Source organism: Stegostoma tigrinum, chromosome 5 (genome assembly GCF_030684315.1).
Source record: "Stegostoma tigrinum isolate sSteTig4 chromosome 5, sSteTig4.hap1, whole genome shotgun sequence".
Lineage (NCBI taxonomy): Eukaryota > Metazoa > Chordata > Chondrichthyes > Orectolobiformes > Stegostomatidae > Stegostoma > Stegostoma tigrinum.
Window position 1 is genome coordinate 67098001 of NC_081358.1, and position 21240 is coordinate 67119240.

General features: G+C 41.3%; 2 protein-coding genes and 1 long non-coding RNA gene across 4 annotated transcripts in view; 2 read left to right on the top strand and 1 right to left on the bottom strand.

Annotated features, from left to right (window-relative positions):
• The window catches only part of LOC132209588 (uncharacterized), a 49469-nt gene extending 46808 nt beyond the window's left edge, over window positions 1-2661 (top strand). Inside the window, exon 3 of the long non-coding RNA XR_009445764.1 lies at window positions 2430-2661. This is a non-coding gene — a long non-coding RNA (uncharacterized LOC132209588). The remainder of the gene's footprint in view (window positions 1-2429) is intronic.
• Window positions 661-15116, bottom strand: mrpl15 (mitochondrial ribosomal protein L15). Its single transcript, XM_048529386.2, has 5 exons — window positions 14613-15116; window positions 5493-5650; window positions 3529-3694; window positions 2505-2628; window positions 661-1300 (listed from the first exon to the last, which is right to left on the bottom strand). The coding sequence occupies exons 1-5, from the start codon at window positions 14712-14714 to the stop codon at window positions 963-965; spliced, it is 888 nt and encodes a 295-aa protein (XP_048385343.1). The 5' UTR covers window positions 14715-15116; the 3' UTR covers window positions 661-962.
• Window positions 15117-15162: 46 nt separating this feature from the next.
• The window catches only part of lypla1 (lysophospholipase 1), a 61979-nt gene continuing 55901 nt past the window's right edge, over window positions 15163-21240 (top strand). The window contains exon 1 of one of the 2 annotated variants that reach the window (XM_048529389.2): window positions 15163-15376. In XM_048529389.2, the coding sequence (XP_048385346.1) occupies window positions 15308-15376 (69 nt within the window). In that variant the 5' untranslated portion in view covers window positions 15163-15307. The remainder of the gene's footprint in view (window positions 15377-21240) is intronic. The other variant, XM_048529387.2, reaches the window with a different exon arrangement.

The following is a 21240-nucleotide window of genomic DNA, read 5'->3' on the forward strand; positions in this document are numbered from 1 at the left end:
TTAGAAATTTTGGCTTCGAAAATATTTCTAGGACCTGGAACAACCCTTAATGGAAGATGGAGAGGTACGGAATCCCAAAGGGAGATAGGTCCAGGTGTACTGCTGGCTTTGAAACGTGAAGGTGAATTTGTATTGGCATTTCCGATCCATTGGGATGGATCAGAACCTGTTACTAATGCTCAGTACCGTGAAACAACAGGCTTCGGGGATTTGCCTCCAATAGTTTAGGAGCTAGTTTATTGTCCAGACATGGAGCTAATCAATAATTCATCACCAAATTCCAATCAAGTTTACCTTCTTGATAAGGCACCCACTTAGCACCCGTTCTCACATCTCAATCAAAATTAATCCCTTAAAACCCAAACACCACTGCATGGTATTTACATCCTGTAGCAATTCTTTCTGGTCTTAAATTCTAGTCGTGATTTCCTAACGTCTTCTTGGTTTTAAGTTGTGTGCATCTTAAGCGTAAAAAATAACACGTGGAACTTGACTACTAGTGTCAGAATCATACAGGCAAATTAAGAGAAATACAGAAGTGACACAGTAAAGGAAAGAATTCACACAAGCAATAGAATAAAAGAGAAACATATCAAAGAAAAAAGAACAAAAGAAAGAATACAAAATTAACAAACAATAGAGGAGTAGAAAACAATACACTAAGGATTAAAAGTTAATTTATTTTAATTTTTCTCAGAGCAGAAATACAGAAGGATGCAATGTAAAACATATTGTACATTAAACCACAGGACAACAGTATACCGTGCAAATTACCATGAGCAGTACCACCAGTTACTAGCTAAGGTTTAACATATAATGCCAGTAACTAAAACTCAATAGGAAAATTCAACTCAAATAAATAACCCAGGAAGTTTTTTGAAAAAACAGTCTTTTAATTCATAATTCGCTCACATTGGCAAATAATCATTGACTTTTAATTTACAACTACATCATTAACAGCTTCAAGAACTATAGTAACTACACAAGTCTTCGTCAGTTGGTTTTAAAATTCTCTTTTCAGGCAAGTTTACCACCCACCCAGGAGCAAGCCCAAAGAAAATTTGTCGAGGATCCTTACGCATTATTAACATGCTGTACATCTCATCTTTAGTAATGTCCGGTAGAGTACAGCCATATTTCTTAGCAAGTGCAATCCGTGCTTCTTGAATTTTTGCTGGATCTGCTAAATAACCACGATTTTGTGCATCTGTATAGTAAGGAACCAGTTCTTCAGGTGGAAGCATACGTTTTGGAATGGGTTGTCCTCTTAGAAAAAAGGGCACTGGCTTACATAAAACATCTGTTGAAATGCAAGAACATTCCTAAAATGGTTAACCATGCTGATACATAACTTTTTTGATACCAGTTAAGAAAGCGAGTTTTGAGAAGATTTGTAGCTCAGGTTGAGGTTCTGGATGTGCGTTTGCTCGCTGAGCTGGAAGGTTAGTTTTCAGGTGTTTCGTCACCATTCTAGGTAACATCATCAGTGAGCCTCCGACGAAGCGCTGGTGTTATGTCCCGCTTTCTATTTATCTGGTTAGGTTTCCTTGGGTTGGTGATGTCATTTCCTGTTCTTTTTCTCAGGGGATGGTAGATTTGGAGCCAATCTACCATCCCCTGAGAAGAAGAACAGGAAATGACATCACCAACCCAAGGAAACCTAACCAGATAAAGAGAAAGCGGGACATAACACCAGCGCTTCATCGGAGGCTCACTGATGATGTTACCTAGAATGGTGATGAAACGTCTGAAAACTAACTTTCCAGCTCAGCGAGCAAACTCACATCCAGAACCAGTTAAGATTTTTAAATGCATAAGTTTATTGCTAAAATCCATGAATGGTTGTGTAAATCATACCTGTTACAAACATTTGCTTCTAATAACATTTCATATGCTTACATTTGACCTCCAATTTTCTGTTGATCAGTAATGCTGCATACTTACTCATCTTGTGCAAATCTCAGTCATGCTAAGTCTGTCACTTTAGCGCCAATTGTGAGTAGTTTAGTGCTTTACATCTATTCCCACTATGAAATTACACAGGACATTTGGATTTTTTGATAAGTATATGAGCTGGCTGAATTCATGTAAGTTTGCATAGAGAACCTCAACATGCATTAGGCACCAAGTTTGCCTTTGCAAGACTAAAAATTATTCTAAGTATGCTTTCAACTTTCCACATCTGATGTTCAAGCATCTTTAAAATCCTGAAAATTAAGCATGTAATTTGCAAATTCCTAGGCCAAAAATCAACAGCATAAAGCATTAGAATGAAATAGATTTTAGATAATCTCAACAGTGAAAGAATCTTAAATAAAACAAAGAACTGTGAGTGATGGAAATTTGAAACAAAAACAGATACTGCTGGAGAAACTGAGGAGTGGAAGGGTCACTGGACTCAAAACGTTATCTCTGCTTTCTCTCCATAGATGCTGCCAGACACAGCGAAAGGCTGATTTAAACAATTATATACACAAATTGTTGGTAAATTGAATGATGCTTACCCAGACTCCGTGGATCATAGAACCCTGTGGTTATAATTCCACCATTCTTTTCAACTGCAGCTATAGCAAGTTCTGATGCCCACTGGACTTCAATGTTTACCTTTGCTACAAAGTTGTCAGCCCCCTATAAGAAATTAAGCAAGAGCTGTGGGGATTGTAGTAGTTCTTGTAACTTCTTTGAATGTAATAAATTATTGGTTTATACCTGCAGATGTTATTTTGTAGTAATCTATATAAAAATGTTACACTAACAACTGCCTTTGTGAATACAAAAAGATTTCTCAAGTCCTAATATTCTTGATAAACTATGAAGAACCTCCTAGAGGAATAGTGTACAATTTCACAAAATACTTTGCATTTGCTTCCATCTAATGGCAGTAAAAGAAATAACTGTCCAAAACAAAACAAATGGCTTTGTTTAGCTTATGCTGTTCATATGTTAGCAAGAAGAACAAAACAGTTAATAAAGAAGTTACATAATTTTTTAAAAATGCAGAAACTTCCCCTAAGCTATAAAATTGAGTATTTTCATCGTCTCCTGGATTGATTCCCATTTTATATTCTCACTAAACTTTAGTTGCTCTTATTGTGTCTGGTACCAAGCTGCTCTCACTTTTACCATGGCTAATACACGTAACCTGAACATCTCTACACAATACGGGGTAACTTTTTTTTAAAAGCAAGGTCAATCTACCTAACTTGCATATCTTTGGACCGTGGGAGGAAAACAGAGTACCCAGAGGAAACCCATGCAGACATGGGGAGAAACTGCAAATTCCACACAGACAGACCGAAATCGAACACGGGTCCCTAGAACTGTGGGGCAGCAGTGCTAACCACTTAGCTACCATGCCGTAGATCTGCCCAGAATTTTAAGAAGTTGCAGATTTGTTTCTTACTGTTTCCATATAAAGACAGATTTCCTGAAGTAACAAAGCAACAACTGGAAAAATTGCTGACTCTACTTGAGAAATAGAGTTATGACTTTGTGCCATTAGCACAGAACAATGCTGGTTTATATTACCTCCTCTACTAGCTGGATTCCATAGTCATGTTTGAGTGGCTGGACAGTAACTCCTCTCGCATTCACTAATTGGGTCAAATCAATAGGTTCGCTGGAATCCACTCTACCCAGATCTATCAAATACTGAAGTCGATTCAGACTTAGTGGTTGGTATTGTCGTCGATAACTGGACAGAAGAAATTTAAGTTAAAAATATTTTATTTTTAAAATATTGTGCAAGAAATGACAATTCCAGTACAGGTCATCTGCTCTTCAATGCAAATCAATACCCATTATATGTAGGTACGCAGATGTACAAACAAGTACATAACAATTAGAAACAAGAGTAAGCCATTCAGTCCCTTGAGGCTGTTTCACCATCGGATAAAATCACAGCTGATCTCATTGTGGTTTAAACTCCACGTTCCTCTCTGTCCATTCATGAAATCACACATTCAAACAGTGCATTTCACAAGTTTAAAAAGTCCATACTGCTTTATAGTAGAGAAAAGAAAACCTTTATCAGATATGTCATGTGAACATACTAAAACCCTACTAATATACACTCAGGGAACCAGAGAAACAGGTATTCTGCATTAATGCAGAAAACAAGACAGGCAATTGTCATACAGTGGGATTAGCAGCAACAACAAAAAATGACCAATTGCATAGTTGTGGAATGGGCCTTAAGACCCCAGCATTGTGAACTTTGTGATTCAGAAATGAGAATTCTATCAAATGTCATGGAAAAAATACGCCTGCATAGGATACAGAAAACAACCCTTGGTGTTTTTGTCCAAACTTATCAAGCTCAGGTGTTTCATCTGAATAATCAAAAGTCCTCCTCCATCCAAAACTGGAACTTGCAACAGAACCCCAGCATCACTGAATCCAGTGAGGGAGCTCCTTCTTTGGGAAGCTTCTTACTCAAGTCTTCATTTAACATCATCTTCAGACAATACAAAGGTTGCAGGCTACAAGGCTAATCATATTCCTAAAATACATCTAAAAATTGTGAAACTTGGGTGGTCTATTATCAACACCCAAGAATGCATTGAGATGCAACACACAAACCATGTAATATATATGCTCCAAGAACAAATAACAGAACAGTGAGATGGAGCATATGAGACCAAAGATAAAGCTCAAAAATTCATACAACCCCTCATCGACCACAGACCGACTTACAGTCTGTCTAATAGCTACTGACTGCTGATATGGAATGTGGATTTTTCTTTTTCCAAGCCATTTCTCCCCTTCAGCCTTTTGCTTTCCCTTTTCCGCCTCCGTTATCTTTCGCTGACTGCACTGCTATCTCTAACAGCATCTTTCTCTTCTTATTCCAGGCTCCATGCAAAGGTCAGCACAGAGACTAGAACATAATGATATGAGTGCATATGTACATATAAACAGATATAACAGACTATCTGTATCTGCAAAATCATGAATGGCTAATTTGCCTACATACATCAAGTAGTAAGCAGCAGCAAAATTCAACATACGTGGGCAAAAGTCGTAATTCTGCAATTTTTAGCCTTTTTACAAGCAAGCTCCGCACTTGCAAACTTCATCATCGGCAGGGGCTCTCAGGAACAGAACCCTTGTAGATACAGAAGAGTTACTGTATACCCAGCCACTTGCAAACAAGTGTGCAACAAGCAAACGTAAGCAGCAGGTATGTACATATTCATGTGCAAAAATACACACATGCAATCACTTATGTATGCACTGGTATACACATAATCAGATATATGCTGGCATTGACATGTATAAGCATGTATACAGTAAAGTATCAATACACAGGAACCCAGGTAGGTATATTCATGTAAAATGCTTAAATATGCATGATCCCATTGTACATTACATGTATAATGAAATGCATGTATATCTTCCATGAAAATCACATTTCCAAGATACAGCATACCAATAAGTTTGTAATGTGGATGACCACTGCATAGTCAATAAAGTAAATTTTTTTCACAAACCTGTGCCCCTCATTGTATCCATATTTTGGAATAACAATGTAAAATGGAGTCTGTCCACCTTCAAATCCTAATCGTGGCCGATTTCCACGCTGGGTCTGCCCTTTGTGACCTCGGCCACTCTTTTTCCCTCCATGGATTCCCCTGCCACGTCTTTTTTCCTGGAAGTTGAGCATTATCTATTAGTTAATTACCAACAATATATATTTTCTTCACCATAGCTAGTTGTGAAACTTTTTATTCCCTGCTCTAGCAACAAACATCTAAAGGAGAAGAATACTCATTTCAGAAATTAGAGTAAAGTTGTATTTGGGCTTGCATGAATTTGAAAGTATGGCCAAGAAATATTGCTAATTGGCTTTAGCATTTTCATTACTACCTTATATTACTTTAAAGCAATTTGTAAAATGATTCTAGGAAGATTCAAGAGTAATCAATTTGAGTTAACGTCCATCAGCACAACAGCAAACAGGTGTTGGGATGATGTTCTTCTTGACAAGAAGGTTTAGAAGAAGGGGACATGATCGAGTTCAGAGGATATGGTATAGACCACTTCGGAATGAAGATAAATTTCTTCACTCGAAGGTTTGTGAAGCTTTGAAATTCTCTAACATGAAAAGGTGTTAGAGGCCAAGTCACTGAATACATTTAAGAAAGAAATGGACAGATTTCTAGACTTTAAAGACAGCAATGGGTATGGGGGGGGGGGGTACAGCAGAAGTATAGCTTTGAGACAGAGGAGCAAACATAATCATGAACGGCAGACTTAATGGCCTACTTTTGTTCCTATTTTCTATGTGCTCCGTTTTATAGCTCTACCTTCCTCCAAGATCCTCAGAGGAGATGATAGCATAATGGCAATGTCATTTGATTAATAATCCAGAGAACCAGCTAATTAGCAAATGGGCTCAAATCCAACTAAAATAGTTGGTGGAATTTGAATTCACTTAATAAATCTTGGAAGATGAAGTTAATCTCAATAATGTTGAGCATGAAACTATGGTCAATTACAATAAAACCGATCTTGCTCTCTCACACCTTTTAAAAGAAGGATATCTCCGTTATTACCTGGTGTGACCAAGAAGCAAGTCTGGACTACAGCAATGGGGTTGATTCTTAAAAAATTCTCTACAGTGGCCTAATAAGCTACTTGGTTCAAGGACAATTGAAGATGGTCAAATGATGGCCTTGCCAGTCATGTCAGCATCTCATAAAAGAATCAATGAAATAAAACTTCACCAAGCCACTTCTTTCATTCATAAGCAAAATAATGCATAGTTGGAGACCTGAAACAGAAACAAAATGCTACAGAATATTACAAAGCTAGGTAGAATAATCGTGAATTAAAAGGCAAAGTGTGGTCCCTTTAAGAGGTAAAAGGTTTTTAAGCTTAAGAATTAAACAGAGAAGAGGTCTGTGAGCAGATGGGATAAAGGTATCCCATTTATATTGTTTGCCATCAGAGATGCCTCAAATGAATAAACTCAGTTTACTCCATGAGTTGGTATTCAGACATAAAGGAGGTCTTTAAAATTAATTAAGGAAAAGGTGATAGGACCGAAGTCAGAGATTTCACAATTGGATTATGAACCTGAGTTGAAAGAAAGATTAAGCAGAGTCAGTGAATTAGCTAGACAACATCTGAAGGTGGCACATCTAATGAAGCAAGAAGCAGATAAGAAATCTAAAACCTGGATGTTTGCCCATGGGGATAAAGTATTAGTGCTGTTACTAGTTGTAGGAGATCCCTTCAAAGCAAGGTTTAGTGGTCCCTATCAGACTGAGAAGTTGAGTCAGATGAATTGTATGGTAATGTGTTAAAGAAAACCTTTATCAGGTATGTCATGTGAACATACCAAAACCCTACTAATATACAGGCAGGGAACCAGAGAAACAGGTATTAGTTTCTCCCCCTCAGAGTGTGGAATCAGAATCATTTCATCTTGACATGCCTCAAAGGAAGTTAAATAATTCCTTAGAAAACAGGATAGAATAGTGAGCTCTCTAAATTAGGAACAGAGGACTGAATTGAAAGGTTTCTTGCAGAAATAGGAGGACATATGTGGGAACAGAATGGGAAGGACTAGTACTACAGTGCACAAAGTTGAAGTAGGGATTGCTGTTCTGATAATCTTTAATCCTCTTAAAGCTGCACAGGTATAGAAGGAAGTAGAAGCAATGCTCCAAGAAGATGTCACTGAGCCAAATCAAAGTGAATACAGCTCAACAATTGTGTTGTTCCAAAGCCTGATGGTACCCAGTGGTTCTGTGTGGATTATCGGAAGGTCAACGCGATAACTAAATCAGACTCATAGTCCCTCCAGCCTTGGGATTGGGTATGTGAAAAATGCTGGACAAGCCACTTAAATCACCAAGTTGGGCTTACTCTGTGGTTACTGGCAAGTACCTTTGTAAGACAGTGCAAAGGACGTTTCTGCGTTTGTAACTCCAAATGGACTACATCAATTTAAAGTAATGCCTTTTGGGGCGAAGAAATGTACCTGCCATATTTCAACAGCTTATGAACAGAGTTGTGGCAGGATTGAATAATTGTACCATCAATATAGATGACATCATGGTCTTTTAGCCATTCATAGAAAGATCACATGGTGCATTTGGCAGGGCTATTTGAAAGATTATGGGGGGCAAAACTGGTTACAAACTTAGCAAAAACTGAATTCGTGAAAGCAGAAGTGACGTTTTTGGGACATAACATTGATCATGGAAGGAACGCAATGAAGGCCAGAGGAATTTCCAAGACCATCCTCAAAGGGCCTAAAGAGAGCTTAAAGAGAGCCAGGAGGGAACATGAGAAGTCTTTAGCAGGTAGCATCAAGGAAAACCCTAAAGCTTTCTATAGGTAGGTCGGGAATAAAAGAATGACTAGAGTAAGATTAGGGCCAGTAAAGGACAGTAGTGGGAAGTTGTGCATAGAGTCCGAAGAGACAGGGGAGGCACTAAATGATTATTTTTCGTCAGTATTCAATGTTGTCAAGGAGAATACTGAGATACAGGCTATTAGACTAGATGGGATTGAGGTTCACAAGGAAGAGGTGTTAGCAATTCTGGAAAGTGTGAAAATAGATGTGTCTCCTGGGCCAGATGGGATTTACCCTAGGATTCTCTGGGAAGCTAAGGAAGAGATTGCAAAGCCTTTGGCCTTGATCTTAATGTCATCATTATCTACAGGAATAGTGCCAGAAGACTGGAGGATAGCGAATGTTGTCCCCTTGTTCAAGAAGGGGAGTAGAGACAGCCCTGGTAATTACAGACCAGTGAGCCTTACTTCGGTTGTGGGTAAAGTGTTGGAGAGGATTATAAGAGATAGGATTCATAATCATCTAGAAAGGAATAATTTCATTAGGGATAGTCAACACAGTTTTGTGAACAGTAAGTCGTGCCTCGCAAACCTTATTGAGGTCTTTGAAAAGGTGACCAAACAGGTGGATGAGGGTAAAGCAGTTGATGTGGTGTATATGGTTTTCAGTAAAGCATTTGATAAGGTTCCCCATGGTAGGCTATTGAAGAAAATACTGAGGCATGGGATTGAGGGTGATTTAGCATTTTAGGTCAAAAATTGGCTAGCTGTAAGAAGACAGAGGGTAGTGGTTGATGGGAAATGTTCATTCCGGAGTTCAGTTACTAGTGGGGATCTGTTCTGGGGCCACTGCTGTTTGTCATTTTTATAAATGACCTGGATGAGGGTGCAGAAGGATGGGTTAGTAAATTTGCGGATGACACGAAAGTCGGTGGTTGTGGATAGTGCGGAAGGATGTTGCAGGTTACAGAGGGACATAGATAAGCTGCAGAAATGGGCTGAGATGTGGTAGAGGAATTGAGTTTTGGAGCCATGAGGTCATGTTGCAGCTGTACAAAATTCTGATGCGGCCATACTTGGAGTATTGCATATAGTTTTGGTCGCTGCATTATAGAAAGGATGTGGAAGCATCGGAAAGGGTGCAGAGGAGATGGATGTTGCCTGGTATGGAGGGAAGTTCTCATGCGGAAAGGCTGAGGCACAGAGAAGAAGGTTACAGAGAAGAAGGTTAAGAGGCAACTTAATAGAGACATACAAAATGATCGGAGGATTAAATAGGTGGATAGTGACATCCTTTTTCCTCAGATGATAATGGCTAGCACAAGAGGACATAGCTTTAAATTGAGGAGTGATAGCTATAGGACAGAAGACAGAGGTAGGTTCTTTGCTCATAGAGTAGTAAGGACGTGGAATGCCCTGCCTGCAACAATAGTAGACTCGCCAACTTTAAGGGTATTTAAATGATCATTGGATAAACATATGGAAGATAATGGAATAGTGTAGGTTAGATGGGCTTCAGATTGTTGTGCTGACCTGCGAAACCAGGGAGGGCTGAAGGGCCTGCACTGCGCAGTGATGTTCTATGAAAGAGGTGCTTCAATTTTTAGGGCTGAGTGGATTTTACTGGACGTTTGCACAAACTAGTAGCATGGTGGCACCACTTACAGATTTGCTAAAGAAGAACACAAAATTTCAGTGGACAGAGCAATGCTAAGATGGCATTTGAGAACTGCACCAGTTTCAGCTACACCAAATTTCTTGAAACCCTTTAAAGTTGCTATCGATGCCAGGGATACAGGCGTTGGAGCTGTGTTGATGCAGGAGGAAGATAGTGGAATTGAAAGGACAATTGGATTTTTCAAAGAAACTCAATATTCATCAGAGAAGTTGAAAGAAGAAAATTGAGTTTGGTACTGACCTTACAACATTTTAATGTTTATGTTATGAACAAAATTTTGGAGATGGTTGAGTATACAGACCACAACCCTCTCATCTTTTTGGAAAAATTTAGTCAACAAAAATATGAGACTATTTTGTTGGAATCCTACGTTACAGGCTTTTCACTTACATAATGTACATGTTGCAGGTCATAGAAGTGTTCCAGATGCATTATCATGGGTTTAAAGAAAATGCAGATAAGATAGAACTAATACAATCCAGTGTTCTACATATATGTAAAATTAGTATGTAAGTTATAACTTTAGGGTACTGAATTAAGTATTTCATGATAAGAGTGTTAAGATTAAAAAAAAGCCATCTTTTTATACTGATGAGATAACACAGTGCAGAGCTGGATAAACACAACAGGCCAAGCAGCATCAGAGGAGCAGGAAAGCTGACGTTTCGGGTCGAGACCCTTCTTCAAACACGTCAGCTTTTCGGCTCCTCCGATGCTGCCTGGCCTGCTGTGTTCATCCAGCTCTACACCTAGTTATCTCAGTGGGAACTGCCAATGTTGGAGAATCTGAGATAACACGTTGTAGAGCTGGATGAACACAGCAGGCCAAGCAGCATCGGAGGAGCCGAAAAGCGGACATTTTTGAAGAAGGGTCTCAACCCGAAACGTCAGCTTTCCTGCTCCTCTGATGCTGCTTGGTCTGTTGTGTTTATCCAGCTCTACACTGTTATCTCAGATTCTCCAACATTAGCAGTTCCCACTATCTCTTTTCATAATGATTTTTTTTTCCCTCTTAAGACGGGAGCTGCTACGAAGTTTGGTAGAATAATCGTGAATTAAAAAGCAAAGTGTGGTCCCTTTAAGAGGGATAGTGTTTTTAAACTCAGAGTAAAACAAAGGTCTGTGAGCACATGGTAAAAAGTACAGGCAGTTCTAAAATGGAAACATGTAACAATTGGTTTTGTTGATGGATACCTTAAGTTTATTTTGATGTTTTGACGATAATTTTGATTTTGGCCAATTAAACAAAACACTCAGCAGTTCAAAGCCAATTAAATTTAAAAACTGATGGTGTTGACAGCCTGAGGCCAATCATATTGTGAGAATTTTCTACATTATCTATGGCATGTAAGAAAGCATTTTTTTGAAAACTGGCACAGAGCTAACTGCCATCTGAAAAAGTGAGTGAGCGTTCGACTGCAGCAAAAAGAAGTTTAAACCTGGCTCTCTCAAACAGACCCAAAGTGCCATGGCAGTTTACATTACAGACTCCTCCAACAAAATTGCAGGGAAACCTTTCTAACAGCAGGCTTCGCAGAAGAAAGGTATTTGCGCAGAGTTCCAGAAGATACACAGTCTGTGCATGTTTAGAGGGATTAACTTTTCATTTATTGTTGTCTTATTAATTGGGTTTATAGAAGTGAGACTTGTTTATTTGAGCAGTATTCCAATAGAATTTAGACCAGTTAGGAAATAGTTAGTAGTCTAAGGGGGGATTGTCAGTTTGTTTGTAAGTGTGTTAACTTGTTCATTGTTGGGTTAAATAAATAAATTGTTTCTTGTTACTTGTAAAGAGAAAATCAGGGATTTTCTTTCTTTTAACTACCCTGTTTATAGATTGTGAGGGGAAAGGCTAATTATTAGAAGGGAACCTCTACCCGTCATGGCAGATTGTGGTTTGTGTTTTGGCTTAATTATCAGAGGGGTTCGGCTATTCTCCGTAACAAGAAATACAACACATTTGGCAGTGTCTGTGGAGAGAAACAATTAACGCCGAGTCCAATATTTGAGTATTAATGCAATTCTTCCCTCTGCACAGATGCTATCAAAACTACTAAGGTTATCAGGTTTGTTTTCTCTTCCCTGAATATCTCCTTGTTTATTTGCGATCACAACGTGGAGAAGCAGAAGTAGAATAATCAGACCACTGAATCTGCTCTATGATTTAATGAAATTTTAGCAGATCTGATCATCCTCAACTCCATTTTTCTATGCTTTCCGTAGAACACTCGATTCCTTTACTGATTAAAAATCTACCATGGCCTGAATATACTTCTCAGCCTTGACAGCGCTCAGTGGTAAAGAATTCCATACATTCACTACCCTCAGAAAAACTCCTCCTCATCTATCTTCAAAGGTGGTGGACCTTTAATTCTGAAATTACATCCTCTGGTTCTAGATTTTCCTGCATGAGGAAACAACTTCTCCACATCTATTACGTCTATCCCCTTAATAACCTTATATGTTTCAATAAAGTCTCCTCTCTTTATGAACAAATCCAACTAGTGCAAGCCCAACCTACTGAACCTGTCTTCATAAGAAAAATCCCAGGTACCCAGGATTTACATAGTGAACCTTCGTTAAGCTGCCTCTAATCTTTCCCCCGATAAGGGAACAAAAACTGTTCACATTATTCTGGCTGTGCTCAGCCTAGCTTCCTTTAATAGCTTCAAAAAGGCATCCATATTTTTAGACTTAATTTACTTTGAAATGAAGGCTAACAAAATCCATTTGCCTATTTACTTGCTGATCTCGGAAGCTAGATTTTTATGACGCACTAATATTTTCAAGCTGCTGCTTTCTGTTGTCATTCTCCATTTAAGTATTCAGTTCTTGTATTCTTCCTGCTAAAGTGCATAGCCTCATTTTTCCACATTATATTTCATCTGTAAATTTTTTGCTCAATCACTTAACTTGTCTATATCCCTCTTTAGACTAATTTTGTCATCCTCACTACTTGATTTTCCCATTTCATTTTGTATTGTCTGCAAACTTGGAAAAATTTCTGTCATCCAAATCATCCAGCTTTGTGTCTTCAGCAAATTTGGGAATATTACTTTTAATTGTCTCATCTAAATCAATATTATTAATAGCAGGGATCCATACATTGATCCCCACTGTGCGGTAAAAAGCCTCATTTCCCATCTGCTAACCAGCATTCTATCCATCTTTAACTTTACACACTAATCTCTTATGTGGGAAACTATCAAAAGTCTTCTGAAAGTCTATATACATCACATTCAATTGATGACAGCAAAGCAGCGGATGTTTTCCTTACGGATTTCAGTAAAGTGTTCGACAGGTTCCACAGAGTAGTCTTGTTAGCAAGATTGGATCACATGGAGTCCATTGGAGCTAGCCAACTGAATATAACATTGGTTTCAAGGTGGAGGCAGAGGCTGTCTTCTATCTAGAGGCCTGTGACCAGCAGTCTGCCACAGGGATCAGTGCTGGGTCTACTATTTTTCATCATTTATATAAATGATTTGGATGTTAATAATGGATGTATGGTTAGTAAGTTTGCAAATGACACCAAAATTGCTGGTGTAGTGGACAGAGAAGAAAGTTATCTCAGAGTACAATCAGACATTGATCTGATGAGGAAATGTAGTTTAATTTAGATAAACGTGAGGGGTTGCATTTTGCTAAGGCAAACCAGAGCAAGACTTGGACAGTTAGTGCTGAGTCCCTGGGGAGTGTTGCCGTACAAAGAGACCTAGGGTTCAGGTGCATAACTCCTTGAATGCGAAGTAGACAGGGTAGTGAAGAAGGCAGTTGGCATACTTGCCTTCATTGGTCAATGCACTGAATACAGGAGCTGGAATGTTATGTTGGGGACATTGGTGAGTCCAATTTTAGAATACTGCAGTCCATTTTGGTCTCCCAGTGTAAGAAAGATGTTGTTAAACTTGAAAGAGTTCAGAAAAGAATTACAGGGATGTTGCCAGGGTTGGAAGATTTGAGATAAGAGGAGAGGTTGAATAGGTTGGGGCCAGTTTTCCCCCTGGATTGTCAGAGGCTGAAGGGCGATCTTCTAGAGGTTTATAAAATCATGACAAACATGGATAGGGTGAATAGTTAATATCTCCTCCCCTCTCTTTCCCCCCCCACCCCCCAAGAGTTAACGAGGCTGCTGCTTCACAGCAGGAGAGACAAATAGTCCTTTTTCAGCAGGGAAAAGGACGCCGAAATTGAGATAGTGGGTGAATTTCCGCTCCCACTGTCACAAGCCCTGAGTCGCTTCCTTTCAAAGTCTCATTTAGAAATTGATGACCGCGAGGGAGTGCAACTTAACCGCGTAATTCTGCTCACAAAATAATAATTGTAGCACGGACAGTGGTAGAGGGACTGCTCGGCCCAGAGTGTCGGAATGATTCTGTAAGGGCAGCTCAGATGGTTTTCTACCCATTCCCCATAACTTTGCAGATGTTCTCGTCACATGGTTGTCCAACTCGCTTAGACACCAAACAAACAAAACAGCGGAAATCAAAAACAAAATCCGGAATTGTTGGAAAAACTCAGGTCTGGCAACATCTGTGGGAGAAAGCAGAGTTAATGTTTCGGCTCCAGTACCCCTCCTGCAGAACTGATTGGAAAAGGGTGATATATATGCTTATAGAGCACTTACCCTCTTCTTCGCTCCCAGGTTTGGTCTCAGGTTGGCGAGGGAGACCCGCGGCAGCCGCCGGAGAAGCTCGAGCCCAGTCGATCCAAATCCTCGTGTCGCCATTTTTCCCAACCGCCAAGACAGACTGCTGTGTCGCAAAATTCAGAGCAACGCGTCTTTACGACAAGTGCGGAAGCGGCGAGTACCTAAAACCTCTAGATGACCCATTTATTCTCTAATTTCTAGTTGCTGAATTTTGTTTAAAAAAACACTTGTATGATTCTTAAACTCCTTTCTGTGTAGTTCATTGCTTAAAAATGCAAATCACGGAAGTAAAAAATACCGGAAGCCTGACCAACAGCCAAATCCAGTTTTATTATCATTCTGATTGACGCTAATACTTGTACATGTCTTTCAGGGATACATCGGGGAGTGAAAAGGAAAACAGATTATTCAGTCGACAAGCGCGCCACTGCAACTGCGCAGTCAATCAGCCGCCCATTGTTTCCTCTGTTAACATCGGGCTCAGCCAATCATATGGCGTAACACGGGTTTCCGTTGTAAGGACGTCAAATTCGTCCGAGGAGGAGGCGGCGGCGGCGGGATATCTGGTGGTGTAAGCGCGGGCGGGAGGAGGAGTGTGGAGAACGGCGGTTGGGGCTGTTTGTAGTGGTGGTGACCTGTGGGTTAGCTGGACGCCTTCGTTTTGATTGTGTATGTGCGGTAACAACATGTCAGCGCCAATTCCTGCTATTGTCCCTGCTGCAAAAAAAGCCACAGCCGCGGTGAGTCTCACCTGGAAAAGCGATGGGCAAAGGGCGGGTGCAGTTTTCCAGTGTGTGACTTGCAGCATAACAACAAGAACTGTGCGTTGGCCCGGTACAGTAGAGAAAGCGTGTCCACTGATTGCAAGGGAAGGGACATATTATTGATGGGTCTTGGTAGTTGCTATCGATGATCAATTGTGCTCTACTATTCTGATCTGTTCGTAGTTAAACGATGCAATTTTTGTGGGGAAAAGCATTCATAATGTACAGTTGCAGGAAACAACTATCAGGGCAATTTAAAAGACTATTGGGGGAAAAATGCATGAAAATGGGGTGGAAACGTTAAGAGCTTTCTCAACGGTATTAGACAGCAAAGGACTATTTAATATTAAAGAATTTGAAGCGTTCCCGGGGATCGTAAATTAATCTTTTGTAACGGCCATCAATTTTTGGAAGTGGTGTTCTACCGACGACTAGCAGAAAGTTGGAGACAAATTAAGTGTGGATGTCATCTTTTTTTTGTAATCTTGAAAGAAATTAAGCAATCTGATTAGATGATATTCAGCTGAGCCTTGGAAAAGAGAGAGGGCATATGTTTTTAAGGGCTCCTTGCTTACATCTCTAAGGTCAGGAAAATATGGATAACAAAGACTAGGAACAAGAAGTAAGAAAAGCTTGAAATAATTCAGCACCTTTCTTGATATCCCAAAGTCTTAGCAGCTTTTTCAATTCTTTTCAATTGTCCCTGTAGGAAAGAGACCAAAAAAAACCCACGAGGTGGACAGGCAGGAGTTTGGAAGAACACAGCAGGCCAGGCAGCATATGGAGGAAATGGCCACTGACTGGGAGGCTAGCTGGCTGTTATAGGCCAGTCGAAGATGCTCGTGAAGCTGTCATCTGGTTTATGTTTGGTCTCACCAACATAGAGAACCATTTCAGGAGAGGAGTGGGGAGTAGAAAATATTCTGGGTGGTGGGTCTATTTGGAGTTGGAAATGTTTGAGGATGATATGTTGGATGCAGAGCTGGTAGGGTATATGTCTTGTTATGTTTGAAGGGTGAGGGTGGTTTAGAGTTTTGAAGCGTGGTGGAGAGATGTCTGGATGACAGAAGAAAAGGACATTGGGGGACAAAAAGGACATCCGGGATGAGAGGGAATGGAATGCCTCCTCCTCAGAGCAGATGCGATGGGTAATTTGGGTAAAAATTGGATTAAGGGATGAACTGCACCAGTAAGTACATTCGTACTGTTTCCCAATTCTTCCACTGTAAATTGACTGTGTCGGCAGAGAAGAGAGACAGCTCTCCAGCGTGTCTTATCTATTGCCTACTCAGCTTTTTAACACCCCCCCCCCCCCCCCGAAACTGATGAGATAGGGTCCTCTTTGTCTTCACTTTCCACCCCACCAGCTCTGCATCCGATGTATCATCCTCAAACATTTCCACCAACTCCAATTAGACCCTGCCACCCAGAACATCTTCCACTCCCCGGCCCTCTCTGCCTTCTACAAGGACTATTCCAGTTCATGTCATACTTCCCACCAAGGACCTTTCCCTGTAACTGTTAAAATTGCAATACCTGCTCACACACCAACTTCCACACCCCCATTCAGGGCCAGATGCTGCCGAGTCCTTCCAAGTGAGGCAGAGCTTCACCTTCATCCACTGCACCTGAAGTGGTCTTCTCTATATAGGTGAGACCAAATGTAAACTAGGTGACCATTTCACGAGCAGCTTCATCTGGCCCGTAACAGGCAGCTTTATCTCCCAGTCGCTGCCCATTGCACCTCCCTGCAATGCCTCCAGCATGTCTGCCCTTGGCCTCCTGCAGTGTTGCCGTGATTCATTTTGGGAATAACAGCAAAATGAACTATGTTTTAAATGATAAAAAATTGCAACACGCTGCTGTACAGAGGGACTTGGGTGTGCTTGTGCATAAATTGCTAAAAGTAGGATTGCAGGTGCAGCAGGTAATTGAAAAGGCAAATGGAATTTTGTGTGCCATTGCCAGAGGGATGGAGTTTAAAATCAGGGAGTCTGTGCAGCAGCTGTATAGTGTCCTAGTGAGACCACACCTGGAATATTGTGTGCAGTTTTAGTCTCCTTAGTTGAGAAGGGATATACTAGCACTGGAGGGGATGCAGAGGAGGTTCACTCGATTGATTCCAGAATTGAGGGCTGGATTATGAGGAGAGACTGAGTAGACTGGGATTATACTCATGGGAATCAGAAGAATAAGGGGAGATCTTATAGAAACATAAGATTATGAAGGAAATCGATAAAAGTGGAGGCAGGGAGGTTGTTTCTGCTAGCAGGTGAAACTAGGACTTGGGACATCGCCTCAAAATAAAGAGAAGCAGATTAGGACTGAGGACAGGAGGAACTTCTTCACCCAAAGGGTTGTGGATCTGTGGAATTTCCTGCCCAGTGAAGCAGTTGAAGTTACCTCGCTGTATGTCTTTAAGGCAAGACTAGATAAATTTTTGAACAGCAAAGGAATTAAGTGTTATGGTGTGCGGGCAGGTAAGTGGAGCTGAGTCTCAAAGATGAGCCATGACCTTAGTGAATGGCGGGGCAGGCTTGAGGAGCTGGATGGCCTACTCCAGCTCCTAGTTCTTATGATTCAGAACACAAATTTGGCGAGCAACACCTTTTATCTTCCACCTGGGCACCCTACCGCCCAGAGGACTCAACGTTTGAGTTCTCTAAGTTCAAAATAACCTCCCCAACCCTGGCTTCCGTTCCAGCCCTGCTTCCTCCCTTCCCTTCCAGCTACCAAGCAGAGGATGAATCTGATCGACCAACCAGGTTGTCCCTATTGCCAGTGTCCAGATATCGCCGCTGTTCCTTCTCTCCCTCCGCCCCCCCTCGCTCCCCTCCACCCCTACTTCCCCTTCCCCCTCCCTCTCCCCCCTCACTTCCCCTTCCCCCTCCCTCTCCCCCCCCTCAAGGTGGCAGGACCAGTTGAGAGCCATGAATAAAACAATAGTATCCTAGCCTTAATAGCAGCGTAGAGTATACAAGAAAAAAGATTTGAATTTGAAATAATTAACTCCAGTGTTCCTAAGTGAAGTGAAAAACTTTGTTTACGAACAGTACAGGCAGATCATAGTAAGCAACACCATGCAGCTCGTAGGGTGATTAAAAAACTTAGAGGCACAATTGTTTTGTCGCACTGGGCGTGAGCATATAAAATACTTGTCAGTTCTTAGCTGTGTTGAGCTTTCGTTCCACATAGTAGGAAGGACATGAATGCATTGAAGAAACTGCACAAAAAATTACAAGACTCTACGAATCTCAAACAGAGATTTGCCACATTACTTCCAGGTGAAGACGATGCCAATATCATTGATTTTTTTTTAAGGAGAATTTCTCCCGAAACAACAATTCCAAAAAAGAGCATTCTAATATTGCACAGTGAAGTGTGAACGGTTAAAGGTGGTTTGAAAAAAGGACTGAAAGTTTCAAGAATCCGACGAGGAGGATTGCAAGTAATACTATTGAAACTTAGTGAGTGGTAGGTCATCGGTCATAATGCTGCTATGGTGTATTAGTATGAATAGTTCAGATGGGGTGTTTGGTGTCAATCCAGCAAGCTATTAAGTCATCAGTGATTTTGTTTTCCAAGTGTTGGAACTGTATTCGTCCAGGCGCCTGAAGCGTGTTCTGTTAGACGACTTCTTCATGTCTTGGTGATGGTGGAAGGGCTTTGGGGAAGCAAGATATAATTCATTACCTACAGAATAGGACCAGTTTCAGACTTGCTGTTCTAGCAACTGTATGTATATAGTTGATTCATTAAGTTACTGATTATTGGCTGGAGAATATTCCCAAGAATTCGTGTATTGCTGTGGTGGGGCTACTATGAATGACCACAACTATCTTCCTTTTGTACCAGGTATGATTCCAGTGTTGAGGCTTTCCTTCAATTCCCATCAATATCTACTAGGTTTGTTTGCCACAAAATTGCTTTGCTATCAAGGACATTCAATGTTATCTCTGCAATTCAACTCCTGTTCATTTTGAATCAAGGCTGTGGGGAGGTCTAGGGGGTGAGTGTTTTTGGCAAAATACAAACTGAACATCAAATTAAGTGTGTTACAGAGATAGTAGGAACTGCCGATGCTAGAGAATCTGAGATATCACGGTGTGAAGCTGGATGAACATGGCAGGCCAAGCAGCATCAGAGGAGCAGGAAAGTTTGACGTTTCGGGTTGAGGCCCTTCTTCAGAAATGGGGGAGCGGAATGGGATCCAGAAATAAATAGTGAGACCGGGAGGTGGAAAGAAGATGGATAAAGGAGAAGATAGGGTGAGAGGGGACAAACAGCTCAAAGAGGTGGGGTTAGAGCCAGTGAAGGTGAATGCAGGTGGGGAGTTAGGGAGGACGGACAGGTCGAGGAGGCGGGATGAGGTTAGTGGGTAGGAGATTGGGGTGGGGCTTGATGTGGGAGGAATGGTTAGGGAGGCGGGGACTAGCTGGGCTGGTTCTAGGATATGGTTGGGAAGGGAGATTTTGAAACTTGAAGTCCACACTGATACCCTTGGGCTGCAGGGTTCTCAAGCGAAATATGAAGTGCTGTTCCTGCAGCCTTCGGCTGGCGTCATCGTGGCAATGCAGGAGGCTCAGGATGGATGTGTCATCTGAGGTTTTTTTTGGTGGACGGGGGACAAGGAGGAGTTGAAACAGTTTGTGACCAGGAGGTGTAGTTTGTTGCGAACCGAGCATAGGTGTTCCGCATAGCAGTCTGCAAGCCTCTGCTTGGTTTCCCCGATGTAGAGGAGGCCACAACGGAAACAGCAGATACAATATATCATATTAACAGATGTGCAGGTGAACATCTATTTGTTGTGGAAAGTCGTCTTAGGCCCTGGGATGGGGGTGAGGGAGGAGGTATGGGCGCTAGTGTAGCACTTGCTTCGGTTGCTGGGAGAAGTGCCAGGGGTGGTGGGGTTGGAGAGGAGTGTGGAGCGGACAAGGGAGTCACGGAGAGAGTGGTCCCTCCAGAAAACACAAGGGTGAGGGAGAGAAAAATGCCTTTGGCGTCAGATTGCAGATGGCGGAAATGTCAGAGGATGATGCGTTGGATTTGGAGGTTGGTGGGGTAGTATGTGAGGACGAGAGTGTTTCTGTTTTGGTTATTATTGTGGATAGGGAGTGTGAGGGATGAGTTGCCGGAAATGCGGGAGACATGGTCGTGGGCATTTTTGATCATGTGAAGGGGAAGTTGCGGTTTGTGAAAAAAGAGGGCATCTGGGATGTTCAGGAGCCAATGTGGTGGAGACAAACGATTTGGGAATAGGAGGTGGCCTTTTTACAAGAAGGTGGGTGAGAGGAGGAATGTTCTAGGTAATTGTGGGAGTCAGTAAGCTTAAAATGGATGTCAGTTTCCAGGTGAATCCCAGAGATGGAGACAGACGTGTCAGAGATGGTCCAGGTAAACTTAAGGTTGGGGTGGCAGGTGTTAGTGAAGTGGATTAACTGTTGGAGCTCCTTTTTCCCATGACTCTAACCCCTGCTGTTTGACCTATCTGTCTCCTCTCACCCTATCTTCTCCTTTTATCCACCTCCCCTGTCTCCCTATTTATTTCAGAATCCCCTTACCCTCCTCCATTCCTGAAGAAGGGTCTTGACCCAAAATGTCAAACTTTCCTGCTCCTTTGCTGCTTGGCCTGGTGTGTTCATCCAGCTTCACGTTAAATTAAGTGTTTTCTCTTGCTTTGCTGATATGAATGGTTAAGTAGTGATGTTACTGGCCAAATTGGATTTTGTGATGCTTTATTACGAGTGAAACAGGCAGGAATATGATTAAATTTTTCAGAGGTGTGAAATGATTCATTTTGGCTGACCTGAAGAGGTGCTATAAACTGAATGGTAAGGTGT

Bases quoted from the DNA above. Each gene is read 5' to 3' on its own strand.
- mrpl15 (XM_048529386.2), bottom strand. From the start codon at position 14,714: ATGGCGACACGAGGATTTGGATCGACTGGGCTCGAGCTTCTCCGGCGG. The intron at 2,629-3,528 runs GTAATATAAACC...AATTTCTTATAG, and splicing joins GAATCCAGCTAGTAGAGGAG to GGGGCTGACAACTTTGTAGC. The intron at 1,301-2,504 runs GTAAGCATCATT...GCATTTCAACAG, and splicing joins CTATGATCCACGGAGTCTGG to ATGTTTTATGTAAGCCAGTG.